Genomic DNA, 18115 nt, shown 5'->3' with positions numbered 1-18115 from the left:
GCAGGTATTCCAGAGAGAGAGTATGTCCTGACAGTGGTTGAGGGCCTGATTGCAACAGCCCTTAAGGGCGGTTTCATTTTGCCCTTCTAGAAGTCAATATATCCCTCCTGTGCTTAAGCTAGTTGGAGACTGGCTTCTATCCCTCATATCAAACCATCTAATACAAAAGACGACCTTCTCTTGGATATCAAACTTCCTGAAGGGATACCCGTTCACGAAGAAACACTAATGATAATTTTATCAATGATGATAAAGGCTTTAAATTTGCTTTAGAATTTAATTTTAAAAGAATATATTCCACGGTGCCTGTTATTAGAATTAAAACACCAGAGCCTTCTTGTTTGTCTGAGGACACTGGGGGGCTCACTATATTTTAGGTCAATTAATCAATCGTCAAGGCAACTTCGAAACCCAGCTGGCAAGTATCGTCTGACCTTGAGACTCAAGAGGAATCTCTCAAAACTTGACGTTCATTCATATTTGTTCACTGTTCTTAAAAATATATGCTACTTAGCTGGTTATTCCTTTCACAGCATAGCGGCCTCAGAACTCTCTTAAAAGTGAGTAAGCCAGCTGTGTTGAAACAGTTTTATAGGAAACATAGGCCTGTTGATCATCCTCTATTTTGTAAAATTCTTTCATCCTTTATTTACAGAAAGTTGTTGTTTTTTTTTTTTAAAGATTTTATTTATTTATTCATGAGAGACAGAGAGAGAGAGAGGCAGAGGGAGAAGCAGGCTCCTAAGGAGCAGAGAGCCCGATGCGGAACTCGATCCCAGGACCCTGGGATCATGACCTGAGCCGAAGGCAGACGCTTAACCATCTGAGCCACCCAGGCGCCCTATTTACAGAAAGTTTTATCAATGAAAAAACACTAATGGGTCCTTCATGCTGTGCATTTGGATTGATTAAAAGGTGGGTGGGAAGAGGAAGGTATGTACTCATGAAATTTAGGAGCCAGTCTGACCCAAGCAAACTCAGCCAGTACACACAGCAACTGCTATAATTTAGTTTCTCAGGGCTGTTTTCATTCAGATTGAGTCTGCTATCCACCCAAAGGGCCAAAACAACCAAAGACAAGAAAGATTCTTCCCGGGGCGCCTGGGTGGCTCAGTCGTTAAGTGTCTGCCTTCGGCTCAGGTCATGATCCCAGCGTCCTGGGATCGAGCCCCGCATGGGGCTCCCTGCTCAGCGGGAAGCCTGCTTCTCCCTCTCCCACTCCCCCTGCTTGTGTTCCCTCTCTCGCTGTGTCTCTCTCTGTCAGATAAATAAATAGATAAAATCCTTAAAAAAAAAAAATATCCAGCAGTATTTTTTAAGCTATGTGGCTGTAGAGTTACATCTTTTTCTTAATAAGCAAAATCAGCAGGTTGATATATGTGTGAAGCTCTATTTTTTTGTACTGGGTTCTGTCATTTTCAAAATACCTCTTTTTTTAAATCTTCAAACATTTCTTTAAAGAATATCTAGTTCTTTTGGGCGCCTGGGTGGCTCAGTCGTTAAGCAACTGCCTTCAGCTCAGGTCATGGTCCCAGGGTCCTGGGATCGAGTCCCACATCGGGCTCTCTGCTCCGTGGAAAGCCTGCCTCTCCCTCTCCCACTCCCCCTGCTTGTGTTCCCTCTCTCACTGTCTCTCTCTCTGTCAAATAAATAAAATCTTAAAAAAAAAAGAAAGATTCTTCCCACTCAACTTCATAGATTTCAAAAAAGTCTTCCACACAAATACTAAAATCTCCTAGAGTGCAGAAACAGAACATTATTAGTAAAAACTAGGGCTGGGGACCTCTGTTTTTATAGCTAAGTCATCCAGTTGGTTCAATATGGAGAGAGCTGATTCTGTCTCACTCTTGTAAATACCCATTGGTTGTGTCCTGTACAGGTGTTAGACCACCAGAGTTTTTATCTTGACTCTGCCAGTAAAAATAGCTTAGGTGGTCATGCGCAAGTTACTTAATCTTGTTTTTTTTTTTCCTTCTTCTTCATTTTCAAAATGCGGATAATAAAGACAATAACAATGCATGTTAATTTTGTAAGGATTAAATGCGGTAATACGTGAAGCAATGTGGGTAGAGCTCTGCAAATGTTAATGTATTGTTATTTTTAGCATTGGGTGGTCAGCTTGTGAAGTCAGACCCATACAAGCTGGAATCCTGCCTTTGTTCTTTGCCCAGTTTCAGTTTATTCAATTGCCAAACGAAGATACTAAAAGCCATTTCATGGGGTTGTAGTGATGATGACATGTCTGACATGCTGTTTGGCACAGAGTAAATGATAGCTATTATTATTGTTGTTTTTATTCTGCATTATATAAGTGAGCTTAGTACTAGGCATTGCATTGAGTACTAGGAATTGCGTTGAGAAGTGAAATATGGAGGAAAGGGGTCAGGATTCCAGTAACTGATCCTGGATTTAACGATCATTTGGAATCCTAGTGGATCAGCATTGTGTCCAGGTATCTTAGCAGCTGTCTGTCTATCCCTTACCACAGGGCACAGTGAGTTACTTAGCTGTTTAGTACCGAATAGGGACTCTCTAATGTTGTGGGGCTTTCAGAATAATCACATCTGGGCATATTTTGTTAAGTTTCCTGCCTGGCAGTCCATCTGGCTCACTGATAAATTCTATAGGCATATTTTACCTACCTTCTGGATCAGTGACTCAATTATTGAACTAAGTATCTTAAAAGTTCCATGAAAGAGAACAAAGCCACCAAATACACTCATTTTCTACTGATTCTTGACTGATAAGTGAAGTCATTCATAAGTTGGAAGGTAGAGAAAATGCAGTACATCTCTCTTGCTCACTCCATAGTAAGGTTTCATTCAAGTCAAAACTGGGGATAATTATGCCATTATTAAAATGATAGACGGGGATTTTACAATAAGCTTGCTGTTTTAGTTTGACTTTAGATATTTCAAGTATTTCAATGCCACCCAACCTTTTTCAAGTAATATATTTGGCTGGCTTGAGACTTCAGATCTTATTTATTGAAGCAAAACAAGGCAACCAATCAATTAGAAAAAACAAGCCATCAGATTATGTAATTGTCTACTGTGGTGGTTCCCAACAGAGAGCAATTGCGTCCTCAGGGGACCTATGGAAATGTCTGGAGATGTTTTTGTTGTCGTGAGTGTGTGTGTGCGTGTGTGTGTATGTGCATCCACCCTACTGGCATTAGTGGGTAGAAGTCAGTGATGCTGTTAAATATCCTATGATGAATAGGACGCCCCCCACAACAAAGAATTATCTAATCTGAAATATCAGTAGGGTCCAGGTTGAGAAAACTTAGCCTAATTTTGCAACTGTTATAATTCTTCACTTTCATTGTATTTTCATTTGAAAATGCATTTGGGAATCTCATGGAAGCTTGTCCTAACTGTCCAGGAAATTCATACACTCATGTATTTTTTATATATAAATTGGGTGGAGGGTCCACGAATCCTTTCTCCTAAATTTCTCCCAAAGACTCTAAGTTGAAAGTCTCTGCTTTTAGACATCCAAATCTTCACCACGATCTCAAATTCATTACTAAAACACAGAGAAGATTATTTAACAGGCTGTTCAACAGAGTAAGATACACATTTTTTTATCTAGTCAAAAATCCCAATTGAACTGGGATTCGGTTTTGGGTAAATAATTCAGGCTTGTTGAATTCAAATTTTCCTCTCTAGAATGGGCTTGGTGATATTTCCCTTAGCAATACTGGTGTTATAAATCTCAAGCTCTTGTACAAAAGGGTTAAGAATAGAGCAGACTAACCGGGCTCACCAATCCCCCCACCCCTTTTTTATTATACTTTAACAAACATAAAACTGTTCGAACATAAATACATAAATATAACAGATGCCATTTATTAACTACCTACTATGAGCCTACTATTAGCTATTTAGCATGTTATTTCTAATCATCACAACAACCTTGCAAGATACAACCTTGCATTTATTATAATTACTTTAAATGAGTAAACTAAGTCTTAAAGAGGTCAAATAAATTGCTCAAGGTCTCACAACCCCTTCCTTTTGGATTCAAATTCTCCTCTTGGCATGTGTTTGTCAGTGCTTTTGTAGGAAGAGTCCTGATTATTTAAGATTCATTTCAGTAGAGTTATATATGCACATACACACTAATAATAATAACAAATACTGATTTGCTGACCTAAAGGTCAGCAGCGATGATGTATATAGTAAAACTTGACTGAGAATGATAAAGGACATCTATTGACTAATGGTTGGTTTTCAACAGCTCACAAGTAGAAGTGGAGGGGAGGTTATTAGCCCAGAGGTTTTTCAGTAAGAGTTACCATGGTAGGAGGGAGGTATTTGGCTTTTCCACGTATGCCCTGTAAAGGTGAAGTAAGGGACACTTACTCAAATTCAACTTAGCTCAACTCAGCTAAAGTAGATTCTTTTTCTTTCCTTTGTGTAGGGAAAGGCATTTTTCAAGCACTTTATTAAAAAAAAGAAGAAGAAGCAATGTTACAAATGGAAAAATCTGTTAAAAATTTGGAATGGACACCCACTCCTCCTCTAAGATCCAGCTAAAATGTAACCTCCATGGGAAGCCTTCCCTGACCTACACTGTCTTTTCTATGCTCCTTTATACTTTATATGCATCTCTATCACAGCATTCTCACACCGTATGGTAATTACTTCTCTTTCTCTCATCTTTGATGGCATGGAATGAGCTCCTTTATATACCCAACTCCTACTCCAATGCTTAGCACAAAATAGATGATCTGTGATTGTTTTTCAGTAAGTAAATGGGTGAGTGATGGTTGATTTTCCAGTGATGTATATAGATGTAGTCAAACTCCCAAACACTCAAAAGGAATGAAAAAAAATAAAGCACCCCCAGGGCCATCTCAGACCATCACAGCAGGCCCAAATGAATTATTTTCCTCTTCCTGTTATTGCCACTCCTCCTCTACAAATTTATCACTTGGAATCAGAGGACCCTGCTTACCATTTTTCCAATCATCATTACATATGGGCCCAAATACTTGTTCACGCCGAAGATGTCTAGTAGACGGATGTACCAATAAATGATGTTCACACAATAGATGACCCTCCCGTCACTCCTGAAGGGCTGGTCTTGGAGACGAAGGATCATTCCGACAGAGAACAAAAGGATGGCTATTAGGTCTGTGACATTCCAGTATTCCTGCAGCCACACCTTCACTTTCTGTAGCAACTTCCCTGGTTCTGACATCAGAATCTGTAAGGCAGGAAAGAGAACGGGCTTAGGTCTGATTTCAGTCTATGTTTTCAGTCCAGTTGGAAAGTGCCTGGCCTGTTAGCTGACCTCAGTAGCTTGTTTTGTTTAGCTGGGCCTACTTGAATACGTGCATGCTAGGAATATACAACTGAGCTAAACTTAGGCCACGTAGATACAAACATTCCGGAGGCAAATATAAGCAAGAAGTTTGCTCCTTTGGGTTGCCTTATCATTCTAAGACACGCATTAGGGTTTTGCTATAAAATTACTGCTCCTAATATGCCGTAAATCTCTGCAATTCTGCTCCATCTCGGTGTCACCATATTGAGTTCCTCAGATCCCCAGGGAGGACTACTTCAGTCTTCTCTTCACATCCAGAGAATTGCATCAATATCACCTCTATTTCTAAATACAATTTGATCCAACCACTTCTCACCACTACCCACTGCTGCTACTCTATTCTAAGTCCTATCACGTCAACCAGATGATTGCAACATCTTCTAACTGGTATCTCTGCCACCTCTGTTGCCCACCCTTCCTCAATCCATTCTCTGAGCAGTACACAGAATGATCTTTAAGAACTGAAGCCATGATCTGGGTGGTGATCACCCAGGTGTACAGGTAGACAGAAACTCATCAAGCTGGACCCTTATGAGTTGTTCATTTTCTTACGGGTAAATTATACCACATCTAAAAAAGCGAGAGACTTGAGAGATGCATGAGCAACAATAACAACAACAAAACTAAAGCACATTGTGGTAAGTGAATATTTACATCGTCCGATGGCTTCTAATGCAAATAGAGAAAGATCCAAACTCCTTCCTGTGGCCTCATTTCCCATCCCACCATATTCTTGCCATTCCACACCTGCCGACACAATGGTGTACAGTTCAGCATAACAAGTCCATTCTATCCTCAGGATATTTGCACTTGTTCCTTCTCTTGGGCATTTTCTTCTCCCAGATTTTTACATGTTTGGCTCCGCCTCATCCTCAAGATCTCTGCTCTAATGTCCCCTTCTTAGGAAGACCTTCTTTGACTAGCCTACATGCAGGGCCTCCCCATCCCCAACTAATATAATACCCTTATGTTTTGAAGATTTTTTTTTTTTTAAGATTTTATTTATTTATTTGAGACAGAGAGCATGAGAGGGAGGAGGGTCAGAGGGAGAAGCACACTCCCCGCCGAGCAGGGAGCCCGATGCGGGACTCGATCCCGGGACTCCAGGATCATGACCTGAGCCGAAGGCAGTCGCCTAACCAACTGAGCCACCCAGGCACCCTGTTTTGAAGATTTTATCACTATATGAAATCAACTTCTGTATGCACGTAAATATGTTGTATGTGTCTGTCTACCTAATTATCATCTCCACTGGATTGTAAACTCTGAGGGCAGACCCTTTGTTCCTCAGGGCCTGTGACATAATGGATTCTCAATAAATGTTTGTTGACTGACTGCTACATAGACACCTACCTCACAGGAATTCTCCCCTCCCTCCTCTATCATAAGCTGCTGGGTGGGGCTCTGACTGACCTTAAATCTAGAAGGGCTTTTCTGCTGCCACACATAGGCTCTACGAAGTGCACAGTTGGATGGTGGGAGTTACCACCCGTCCCACAGCGCAGCTTGCTGGGTGGATGTGAGGAGCCAGGAAGGCTAGGAGGAAGGCCTAGTGAGACTGTATAGCTGGGCTACCTTCACGAATCCTCTGTGTTTACCCTGAGACTTCCGTCCCTTCGAGCCATCACCAGCCCCCCTTTCCCAGCCCAGGACCTCCTCTCAAAGGAGAGGAAAGCAAGGACAGGGGGCAGATCTAATCTGCAGCTATTTATTTGAATCCTCGTGTCGCCTCTCCTGGCTTACCTTGGCCTGAAATATTAAGGAAGGGAGGTCTTAGGACGAGGGGTTGGAGTGCTGCCCAAGATACCAGAGCCAGCTGGTAGCCTCATGCTTCCTCGTCTGCACTGCCGTATTCCTAAACCCTAGCCCATGGTTTCTTGAACTTGAGCATGCATCAGAATCACCTGGAGGGCTGGCGAAAGCACAGATGGCTGCGCCCTACATCTGGAGAGTCTGCTTCGGTGTGCCTGGTGTGGGGCTCGAGAGTTTACATTTCTAACGAGTTCCCAGGTAAAGCTGGTGACAACAGGTTGAGGGCCACTGTCCTAGCCGTCAGGGATTTCCGCACCTGCTGCCGTCCTGGTGGCTTCCCACCGGGGTCCATCTTTAGGAGGAAAAACTCCGTGTGTGTGGGCAAAGGGCGGGATGGGAAATGACTTGGAGTTTTTCTAACCCTGAGTCCACACTTTCCTACACCTCACTGGACAACACAGAGGTTGATAGCTTCATCTTGTAACCGGCAGAAATATTTTTGTGAAATCTCAGCATAAAAGAGATGGCGGCTGAGCGGCTGCGGGGAAACAGAAGCACAGAGACCCCAGCGCGAAAACTTCTCCAACAGGCCCTGAGGGGGCGTGGCGGCGGGAGGGGGCGTGGCGGCGGGAGGGGCGTGGCGGCGGGAGGGGGCGTGGCGGCGGGAGGGGGCGTGGCGGCGAGGCACGGCCCCGCCGCGCCCTCGCGGGGTTGCAGGCAGGAGGGTCCGGGCGGGAGGACGTCCGCCCACGCGCGCTGTAAACAGTTCCGGGCTCTTGAGGGGTCCCCGCGGCTTGCTTTGGTGACCGCGCGCAGAACTATGTGGTGCTGGGAATGGGAGGGCCGCGTGTGAAACCACAAAGCCCTACTTGTATATGGGAAGGCCGGGAAGCCTACAGACTTTTCCACGTTTCCAGGATCTTGCGTGCCCGCGCGCTGCGGGAGGCGCGGAGGCGGGACCTGTGGGGTCCTCAGCCTCGGGGCGGTTGAGCATCTGGGCTGCGTCCAGGGACGCCGGGCGGGGCGGCCGCCTCGCCAGGCCGAGGAGGAACAGGTCGGATAGGAAGGTGCCGGGACTCTGGGGCTGACCCCCTGCTGACCCGAGCCTGCAGAGCCCTGCCCTGTCCGCTGTTACATGCCGCAGCCTCAGGAGAAATGGATATCCAGGCCGGGAGGTTCCTGGCAGCCCGACTGCTTGGCAGCCTCTTCCAGAACAGTCCGTGGAGTACAGACTGCTCCCTGTCTTCTTCCAGTCTGGCCCCTGGAGGGATTCCAGTCTCCCTGCCCAAGTCTTTTCCCTTTTCTGCTTATCATGGGGAAGGAACATGCATCAGGGCGTTAAATCGCGGGAGAGGAGCTCCTACTGAGCAGCGCAGAGCCCTTAGCAGCAGAAGGTCTCAGTTCTCAGAGAGCGACGCAGAGACCACAGCAAATTTATTACAGTGGTTGAGTTCACAAATGGGAAGTCCACAGCCCTGGTCAGGAAGTAGAAGGCGCTGTGAATAGGAAGACCTAAGAGTGGACGATCAAGTAGAACAAGGCCAAGCAAGGCATCATCCATTAAAAAATAAATAAATAAATAAATAAAATCCAGTCTCATAGAATGGGACTAGTGTACCCCTCCAAACTCTCAGGATGGGGGCATGCCGATTAGAAGTTAAGTATCCCCAAAGCAGTTTAAAAGCCCAAAAGAAGGGCTCTAAATATATTTAAGAGATTTTTTTTGGGGGGTGATCCCCATATGATGGCATCTAATAGATACTGCATCCCTTTTTTTCTGGAAGAGAACATTCGAGAGCTATAACCTAAGATACTGAGGGTCTTTTCACCTGTCTTGGTAATGAAGGCAAGGGTGAATTTATGAATTTGTAGGAATCCTTTTTTTCTGTGGAGCCCGACACATATTTTCCCACTCACTGTAGTATAATGAGTAGGATTGTTCCAGAGCTCCTGAGGGTGCAGTGGACTTGACGGAGAGTAATTCTTCCAGAAAAGACCTTGCCTGCTGACTGTAGTTCCAGGGGGAAATGCAAAAGAATCATCACACAGCACGAGCCAGCCTTCCCTCCAGCCTAGGGAATGGGAGTTTGTGGGGCACGTTGAGCAGGGTTGCAGAGCCCTCTGGTGGACCATTGCTTGAGCACATTCATTTTAGCAGCTCACATTCTGAAGGCCCCTGAGACTGGCTTTGACTTCAAGCAAGTCCTACGGGAGTGGGGTTATGATAGCTCCTTTTACAAGATGGGGATTAGGGGGAGAAGAGGGGTACCCATGCCCTCAACCTGAAGGACAAGAAATCTCTTCATTTCACCTCAGTGATGCCCAGCGCTGGTGGAAAGGCTGGTGCTGAACAGGTACATAATAAATGTTGAGAAGGAATAAAGCAGAGGATAAATTAATGAATGAGAGCATAGTTCCTCCTCCCAGAGCTGCTGAAACACATTTGAAGAATCAGAGGCGTACATTTGACAGTGTCCAAAGAGACCCAGAGTAAAGGGTTGCAGTGGGAGTTAAAAGTGGGAAAATGGAACAATTTGAGAAGTCCTGTTTATAGAGTTGACGAAAGAGAGGCGTAAACAGTGTCGAAGACAACTGGAGGGTTTCTTGGGGCAAGAGCTCTCTGGGCAAAAGCTAGAGCAAACCCTAAGCATACACAGAGTGGCAACCTCTAGACGCACACCCTGTGATGCTTCCCCAGGTTGTCAGCGGCCCTCAAGGCCAAGTCTGTTATTTCTATGGCATTAGACAACCCAGTTTCTGGCTTAATTTGGATCCCTAGCAGCCACCTCTCCCTTCCACCCACAAGTGTAACTAACCACCGTCTTTCTCCAATGTTCTCTTTTACAAAAGTAGTTACCTCTCTCATCTTTTCTATTCCCAGGGTGAATATATAGGAAATGACGATCCATTCCTGCGTGGAAGGCCAGCGCTCCATCTTCACTAACACGATATAGTTGAAGAGCATCAAGTATCCGATGTACGCCAGCTGTAAGGAAACACAATAAATAGCACACTCTGGCTCCGAAGACCCAGGGGCCCTGCACTCGGGCAAGGCCACCGCCCCGCAGGACAGAACAAGGTCAGCAAGCAGGACGCAGAATTCACGACGGAATTAACCTCAAAGCTTTCAACTAGTCAAATAATAATTTTAAAAAGACTGTAATAATAGAAATCATATGATACGCTGTCTTCCTTTTGACCCTTACATGTGTCTCTGGGTCCCAGTACTTTGCTTATACCTCTGTGTCATGATGCATCATTTTGTTTCACAATTACCCAGTTTCTTGTGTCTTTCTGGCTAAAAAGGGAACCTCTTTTCTCAGGGCAGTTCTTGCTCATGCCTGAGCCTCAGGTTCCTGAACTAGGGCACACAGTGGATTTGTGCCTAATGGCCGCCAGGTGGATTAAATATCTGTAGGAAGGAAAGGAAGACACATTCTGTACTTGTAAACTGGTCAAACCAACGTAAAAATAGACTGGACTTTATCTCGAAGTCCCACTTGAATTCTTTTCTGATATCATGTCGTCTTCTTTTTTTTTTTCCCTCCTACCTTAATGTGTTTGGCTTGGTGGGACCCTGGGAGGGTTTTATCTATTTTCCATTGCATCACCTCCCCACCCTATCCAAGTTGGGATATTCCTCCCTGGTTTCTGCTTCTTCGAAAGAATACAAGAGAAGATAAAGTGATGTATAGAAAGGAATGGGTCTGTGTGGCCAACCGTGGCTTGGAGTGGGGTGTAATCCTCACGAGGCTCGAATCCTGGTTGAATGCTGACAGGACTGGCTGAAGTGCTAGGTGTCTGAGGAAAACTCAGGGCTCACGTTTGGTGACTGTCACTGGAAGATTCAGCTATGTCTCGACGAGTAGGGTGGAGTGGAGGAGGGCTGGTGAGGTTCTTGCACAGGGGACCGAGGAACCTCTGGAGAAAAAGGCCCCCTCAGGGAAATGGCATATAAACTCAACCTTTTCTAGGCAATGCCTCGAGCTGACTAAGGCGCCTGCTGGCTTTGGGGGCCTTCGGGGCTGTGAGTGGGAACTGAGAGTGAGTTTATTCCTATCTGCACTCTTCAGAGCCCACATAGCAAAGAACAGGACACGGTGTGGGCAAAGAGGTTGAGGCCTTGGAGGTACGGTGTAGCTTTGGCGCCCTGGTGGGCAGCTTAGCAGGTGGAGAAAGGCGCAGCCTGGCTGGGAGACAGAAGGGGAACTGGCAGCCCTACAGAGCTAAAGACAAGCTGCGTTCTCTGCTAATGGGGCCACTCACTCTCTCTTCCTTTCTTTCCTTTTTCAATAAAAGGGATATGTAGATTCTAAATAGGAGTCAAAGGTATTTTTAAAGACCCTATTAACGTTGGTGCATTTATAGACACAACCCTATAATTTCTCATCTCTGGCAAGGTGAACAGCTGTCAGAGTTCCACGAGATTAGGTGCGGAAGCTGTGGAGAGGCTGGAGGGCCAGGAGGGCTCATTCTCCACCTCACGGATGCGCTTTTGTACGCCCACCCCTTCAGGGACTGTCATTCTGTTCCACACCTCAGGTCCCACTCCGCCCCTTCAGGATCATTAGCACCCTCTGCAAACCTCACTTGAGAAGTCAGCTCTACTTAAAATCACGTAGGATGGTGTTTAAAATCTAACTTGGTTCATGTGGTTCCTGTTTTCCATTATACACTGGCATCCCACTCTCTGGTCCCCGTGAGTATTTCTCAAGACACAGTGGACTTTGATGGCTAAACTCTAAAACATATTCTCAGCCTCCTTCCGGCCTGAAATCCTTCTTTCTGGTTGCTTCTTTTTGTTTGTTGGATCCCATTGCATTGCTTCTAGGAGAAACCAGTCTCCTTAACTGCCCTGGTATTTATTATTTTACCCAATTCATTGCAACACATTCCAAAGCATTATCTTCTCTTGTCACATGTAGGCCCAGTGACACCCACATATTCTCCCAGAACCTCGGCATTTTAGCATTTAACTCCTCCAACCTGCCTCTGTCCTCCGAATACGGATCTAGCGTATTCGTTTGGTGGAAGGAATGTAGACACCCAAGTCAGTGAAATTGGGATTTAAATCCTAGCTCAGGTCCTTCCAAGCTGTATCATTTTGTGTAAATCACGTCACCTGCCTGGGCCTCCAATCCTGTGATGATAGCTACTGACCTTACAGAGCTTTGGGAAGGACTCGGGGGAGAGTCGGGGGAACAATGTGTATCTCCTTCCTGACAGTAGAGGCCCAATGAATGGTGGCTACTGTTATTATTTGCCTCTTTTTTTCCAAGAAACTTCTATTCCTCTTGTCTCTTCTTAACCTCACTCCTTGCTTCCTTTTGATCCCATTAACTAGTCATACCTCTCCTTTTCTAAACTGCCCTCCTTATTGTTTATGCTTCTTCCATGATCAGCCTGTTCTTTAAATCCCAGTTACTCTATAATGCTTTTCCTTCCATAATCAGGCTACAATATAACATTTTGGGACAACTCTCAAAATATGGACTTCCAAAAATACGGCTTTAAACGTGTTTAAATGGCACGACAGAGGACTGGCGGCTGTCTGGGAGGCAACCTATCTTAGAACTCACCAACATTCATGGGGTCTTTGCTGCAGATTACCTTAATGTGACATGCTTTCATGTTGTGTGTGTGTGTGTGTGTGTAGACACGTACACACATATCTTCTGTGAGCTTTAACAAGCTCTGGGTAGAATGTCAAAGCTTTGAACAGAAACATAACCTTATGACTCTTATTGAAGCCAGTGGGAATCCTATAAGGGTTTGTATTTTATTGGCTTCTATAGTCTTTGTATAAATTTTCCATTGACCAAGATGCACAACTCCTAAACTATGCAATGCAAGCCCCACAGCCCGAGGCAGGTTGCATGGATCCCTGGGGGGCCTTTTCCCACGGCTGCTGGAGAGTGGAGGGGACACGTGGCATTGAAATGGAGGAAGGAGTCTGTCACTGTCGGAGGAGCTCAGAGCACATCCTTTGCGCTCTGACTTGGGTCCTTTTTTATACCTTGAATTGGCATCCTCTCCAACTGGGCACTTGAAATGGCTTTCATCGCAAACCAGGTCTGGGAGCCAGTTGGATCCCTGCCTCCTTTCTTCTTGGAACAGAAGAGGACCCAACCTGCTCTTCCGGAAGCTTGCTAAGATATTAGAAGTGAGGTTATGCGGAATTGAGGTGTGTCCTATCTTTCAGAAACTTGGGAGCATAGAAGGGGATATTTTTTGAAATCAGAGTGGGAAATAATCTTACAGAAAAGAACACAACCGCAAGCCAAGGGGACCTTTGCTCTAAAGCTGAATTCTACTGTTAAGCCTCTCTGGGGACTTAAAAATTGGGTGCTCCTCATCTCGGCATACTTCCTTGAGGCCTGTGCTTTGCAAATGCATAAACGTGGATTTCTGAAAGTCATGTAAACACAACCGAACAGGACTGGGGCATCCTGTATACAATCAGCTGTGCAGAAGGGAGCTGGACACACAGGCTCCCCTTCTCAGAGGCAGCTTCATGACCTGCGACTAACGATACAAGGAAAGCAGTGTGTCCCAAGCTTTCCGAACCACAGGACTCACTCGGGCAGCTTGTTAAACCTAGAGCCTCCTCATCTCCTCCTTGGAGATTTGATTTAATGGGTCTGTGATGGGGCCAGGATTTGCATTTCTAACAAGATTCTTTATCATCATAGAATTTTGGGAAAATACTGGGCTAAAAACTCAGCCCTCTGTCTGGGGCAGTGGTTCTCAACCCTGGCTACCCATTACAACTACCTAGGAGCTTTGAAATATCCCGATGCTTGGGCTGTGCCCCAGACAAATGATGTCAGAATCGCTGAGAAGAGAACCCAGGTGCCTTTACAAAAATAGATGAAGATAGAGATTAAATAGAACCCAGGTGTTTTTTTCTTTTTAAAGTACTCCAGGTGGTTCCAATGTGTAGCCGAGACTGAAAACCACTGTCCAGGGCATTGGTTTAAAAGCATCCTTGGGGTGCCTGGGTGGCTCAGTCGTTGAGTGTCTGCCTTCGGCTCAGGTCATGATCCCAGGGTCCCAGGATCGAGCCCCGCATCAGGCTCCCTCCTCGGCAGGAAGCCTGCTTCTCCCTCTCCCACTCCCCCTGCTGTGTTCCCTCTCTCTCTGTCTCTCTGTCAAAATGAATAAATGAAATCTTAAAAAAACAACAACAACAACAATAAAAGCATCCTTGGCTAACGAATTGCTACAGCTGAATAAATGGGGACCAAGGGAATCAAGGAAATAAAGTTAATACTGAACAAAGATCAAGGGAAAAAAGAGATGTTTTGGAAGGATAAGAGAAGAGAGTCCTGTATTTGTAAAGGTGATAGATAATTCTCGATACTATTGCTTCTCCTGGTTCCTTTATGCTCTACGTCAGGAGTTAGCAAACTTCTTCTGTAAACGACCAGAAAGTCAATTTTTGAGACTCTGTGGGCCTGACAATCTTTATGGCAAGTAATTGACTCAACCCTTGTAGCACGAAAGCAGCCAGATTATAGGTAAACAAGTGATATTGGTTGTGTTCCAATAAAACTTTATGGACACTGCAGTGTGAATTTCATATAATATTCATGTGTCATAAAGTGTTCTTCGTTGATTTTATTTTCAATTCTTTAAAAATGTAAAAACCATTTGTAGATCACAGTCCACAATAATGGGCCTGGATTTGGGACTGGATTCGCCCTGTGGGAATGTAGTTTGCGGAGTCCTGTTCTAGGCGGGGACAATTGAGGCAGCCTGGTATAAGAGGAAGGACAGGAATGGGTGTAAAATGCAGTAAAATTATTATCTTGATAAAACTGTTAGTTTAAGGAAAGTATATGTAAAGCACTTATAACAGTGCCTCACAGGAGGTGTTCAAAGAATGGGATATTATCATTATTGAGTGGATGGATGAATAAAAAACTATCACTGTGCAATGTGACTAGCCTCAGAATAAAAACAGTTACATTTATATTGTGCTTACATGTTCCAAGCACTGTTCTAAGTGCTTTACATATTTTAACACATTTAATCTTTCCCAAATCCTACAAATTAGGTACTATTATTATCCCTATCTTAGGGAATCTGGGCACAGAGTGCTCAAGTAGCTAGTTTGAGGTCACACAATAATACTGAGAGGCACAGACAGGATTTCTGTTCAGCCTGTCTTACCCCAAAGTCCATGCTGGTCACCACTAACCTGTTTACTGCAAGGTAAAAATCATATATATGTAAAATATATAAATCAAAATTATTTTTGCAAGTCTTAATTCTTTCTGAGGAGTATTTTTTTTGTAATATTCATATATTTGAGTTTTTACTTCACTGAAAAAATCTGATAATTATATTTTGATTATATCCTCTTCCAAGACCATAGTTGAAAGCAGTAGTTTTCAGCTGGTGGCAACGTCAGCCCATAAGGGGACATGTGGCCATATCCGGAGACATTGTGGTTGTTACGCTCAGGGGCTGGAGACTGCTACTGGCATCTAGTGGACAGAGGCCAAGGCTGCTGCTGAACATGCCATGATGCATAGGACAGTCCTCCTTCACCAGGAACCATTCTGCCCAACACGTCAATAGCGCTGAGATTACGAAAGCCTTATTAAAAGCTGGCGTTAAGTGTTAGCATACAGAACCACACAGAACAAGACCTCAGCTAGTCATCTGAGTCATCTTGGCCTCAGACTCGGATTTTCCTTTGCCGACTCAGGTGACTGGTGTGTATGTAGCTGGTTGTGAGAAAGGCCAAAAATACAGACGCCCGTCCTTCCCCTGGGACAGTGCCACCGTGGCTGGGAGAACAGAGCTGACCTGGGCCCGAGCTCACCTTCGGCTTAAAATACCATGAAACGCAGAAGTAGAAAACCAACAGTCGAGCCATTTCTACTATATCCAGAGGCTATTTCAGGGACCATCTTTCATCTCGAGGGCCCAAAACTCTTGCGTGGTGGGCACTGCACTTGTCTTTGCTGTGACTGTAGGTTACTGTGAGTGGTTTTGGCTGCTTTGGTTGGCATGTTGTTTAATTGTGTCTGAGCAAGAAAGGTTGTTTGATGACACTCCCAGGTTGGCAGTAGTCACACTTAGGCTACCCCCCCTTTAGTGGTGTTACTTTTAACACTCTGCTCAGCCCTTACCTTTCACGTGTTCCCCAAACTCAGGATTGGCATCAAAAATGGGCAACTCTGATCCAGCGCTCATCCATCCAGAACACAGAAGTGTTTTAGAAAATGACATCTATTTTCCTGCTAGACTAGACTCATACTCATCTCACCTCTATTTCTGTCAGTTCTCACTTCTACCATTTCCTTTATTTTCTGCAAGGAGGAGAAACGCAGACACTGTGGAAGCTGCCTCGCAAATTCCACACATCTTGCAGAACATTGGGAAAAGCTTTCATTCCTGCCTGTGCGATCCTTACATTGTGACTCACAGAGGAAACCGGGTAGGTGCACGAGAACCTGACCTTGACTCTCTGTGGTCATCCATGAGGAAGACGAAAAAGGAAGATGCTTACCGTGTAGAACCAGAACTTCACGATGGGTGCATTGTAGAATTCATAGATTTTTCTGCCCAGGGGGATTAGCCGGTGTCTGCTCTGAACTTCCTCTTCATCCTTCTTTCTGGAAGACTCCCCATTGTTTCGTCCCAACATTGCCTACAGTGGAAGAGAATCAATACCATCATGGCAGCGCTCTGGGGAACAGGTAGTTTAATTGTGCTCATTTTACAAATCAGGAAGGCATGCTCATGGAACTAGAGAGTTTTGTCCAAGTTCCCCAGAGATTCAGAGGCTGTGCCTTCCCTAAGGGTGCATTTGCATTATATATAGAATCAAAGGTTTTTGCCTAGGATGGAAGGCCTTAGGGCTAGCTCTTGATTACACTCTTTTCTTCTACCCTGGGAGCTCTGGAAGATGTCCATGATGGAAGATACCCAGAGTTCTGAGAGGGAGAAAAATTACAGCCTGGAAAGGCCAAGAATCTGTCTTTTCTTTCCAGCCCCTCTCCCCATATATGTAATGAGACAGGAAGATCTGGATACGAATTCTGTCTTCACTCATGCTAATGACCCTTAAGTAAAAAATACACTGGACCAGTAATACCTAACTTACCCAAATGTTATGAGTGTTCCAGAGGCTAAGTTATCTGAAGTGCCTAGAGCTTAGTTAGGTGAGAAACATCTCCTCAACCCTTAGGCATAAACCTTGGTTCCTTGATTTCAAACCCCATAAATCCTGAATTACTGCTGGTATTAGTTTCATGGCAATTCCTAGGCATACCACCTTCCTCTGTGTGGGACAGTCAGCCAAGTGGGACTAGGAGAAGCAGGGCCTGACCTGGAGAGGCCTCATCTCCAAGCTGTTGGAAGTTTCTTTACAGACAGAATTGTTTCCTTCTCACTCATGGCAACAGCAGCAGCAAAACCAGTGATTAAACATCACAAAAAAGGCAGAATTTGAGGAAAGGCAAATGCACGCCTGTCTGGGCAGCAAGTGACAGGATAAGTGTCCCAAAGATGGCTGAAGATCCTATTGGTGAAGAGTTCCAGACTTTGGGTCACTCAGAAGGATGACTGAATCCTCTCTTGGATACTCAGAATCCATGGCACCTTGGGAAAATCTTTTAACCTCTCTGAATTATCTTTAAATTGGAGGTAATAATAACATCTTTTATAGGATTGGTCCATAAATCAATAAGCATCTGGCACTTAATAAGTGCTCAGTATATTCTAGCTAGTGTTTACAATGAACTGAGACTTCTTTGGATATTCTTGACTGAAATGATCTAGTTGGGAATCTCTCACCAGAAAAAAGAAAAGTGTTATCAGGGGTCTAATATAGCATAATTTATTGGCTGTCCTTCCCTTCCTTCCTTCCTTCCTTCCTCCCCCTCTCCCTCCTTCCTCCCCCTCTCCCTCCTTCCTTCCCTTCCTTCTTTCTTTCTTTCTTTCTTTCTTTCTTTCTTTCTTTCTTTCTTTCCTTTCCTTTCCTTTCCTTTCCTTTCCTTTCCTTTCCTTTCCT

General features: G+C 44.7%; 1 protein-coding gene across 1 annotated transcript in view; it reads right to left on the bottom strand.

Annotated features, from left to right (window-relative positions):
• Positions 1–18115, bottom strand: part of LOC118026220 (transient receptor potential cation channel subfamily M member 3) — a 94950-nt gene that overhangs the window by 50420 nt on the left and 26415 nt on the right. The window contains exons 10-12 of the mRNA XM_035028968.1: positions 16610–16750; positions 9944–10072; positions 4963–5214 (exon numbers count right to left, since the gene is read on the bottom strand). Of these exons, the coding sequence (XP_034884859.1) occupies positions 4963–5214; positions 9944–10072; positions 16610–16750 (522 nt within the window). The remainder of the gene's footprint in view (positions 1–4962; positions 5215–9943; positions 10073–16609; positions 16751–18115) is intronic.

The sequence above is a fragment of the Mirounga leonina genome, unplaced genomic scaffold, assembly GCF_011800145.1.
Source record: "Mirounga leonina isolate KUSES-001 unplaced genomic scaffold, KU_Mleo_1.0 Mir_224, whole genome shotgun sequence".
In the NCBI taxonomy this organism is placed as follows: Eukaryota; Metazoa; Chordata; class Mammalia; order Carnivora; family Phocidae; genus Mirounga; species Mirounga leonina.
This window is presented reverse-complemented; position numbering and strand designations above follow the sequence as displayed.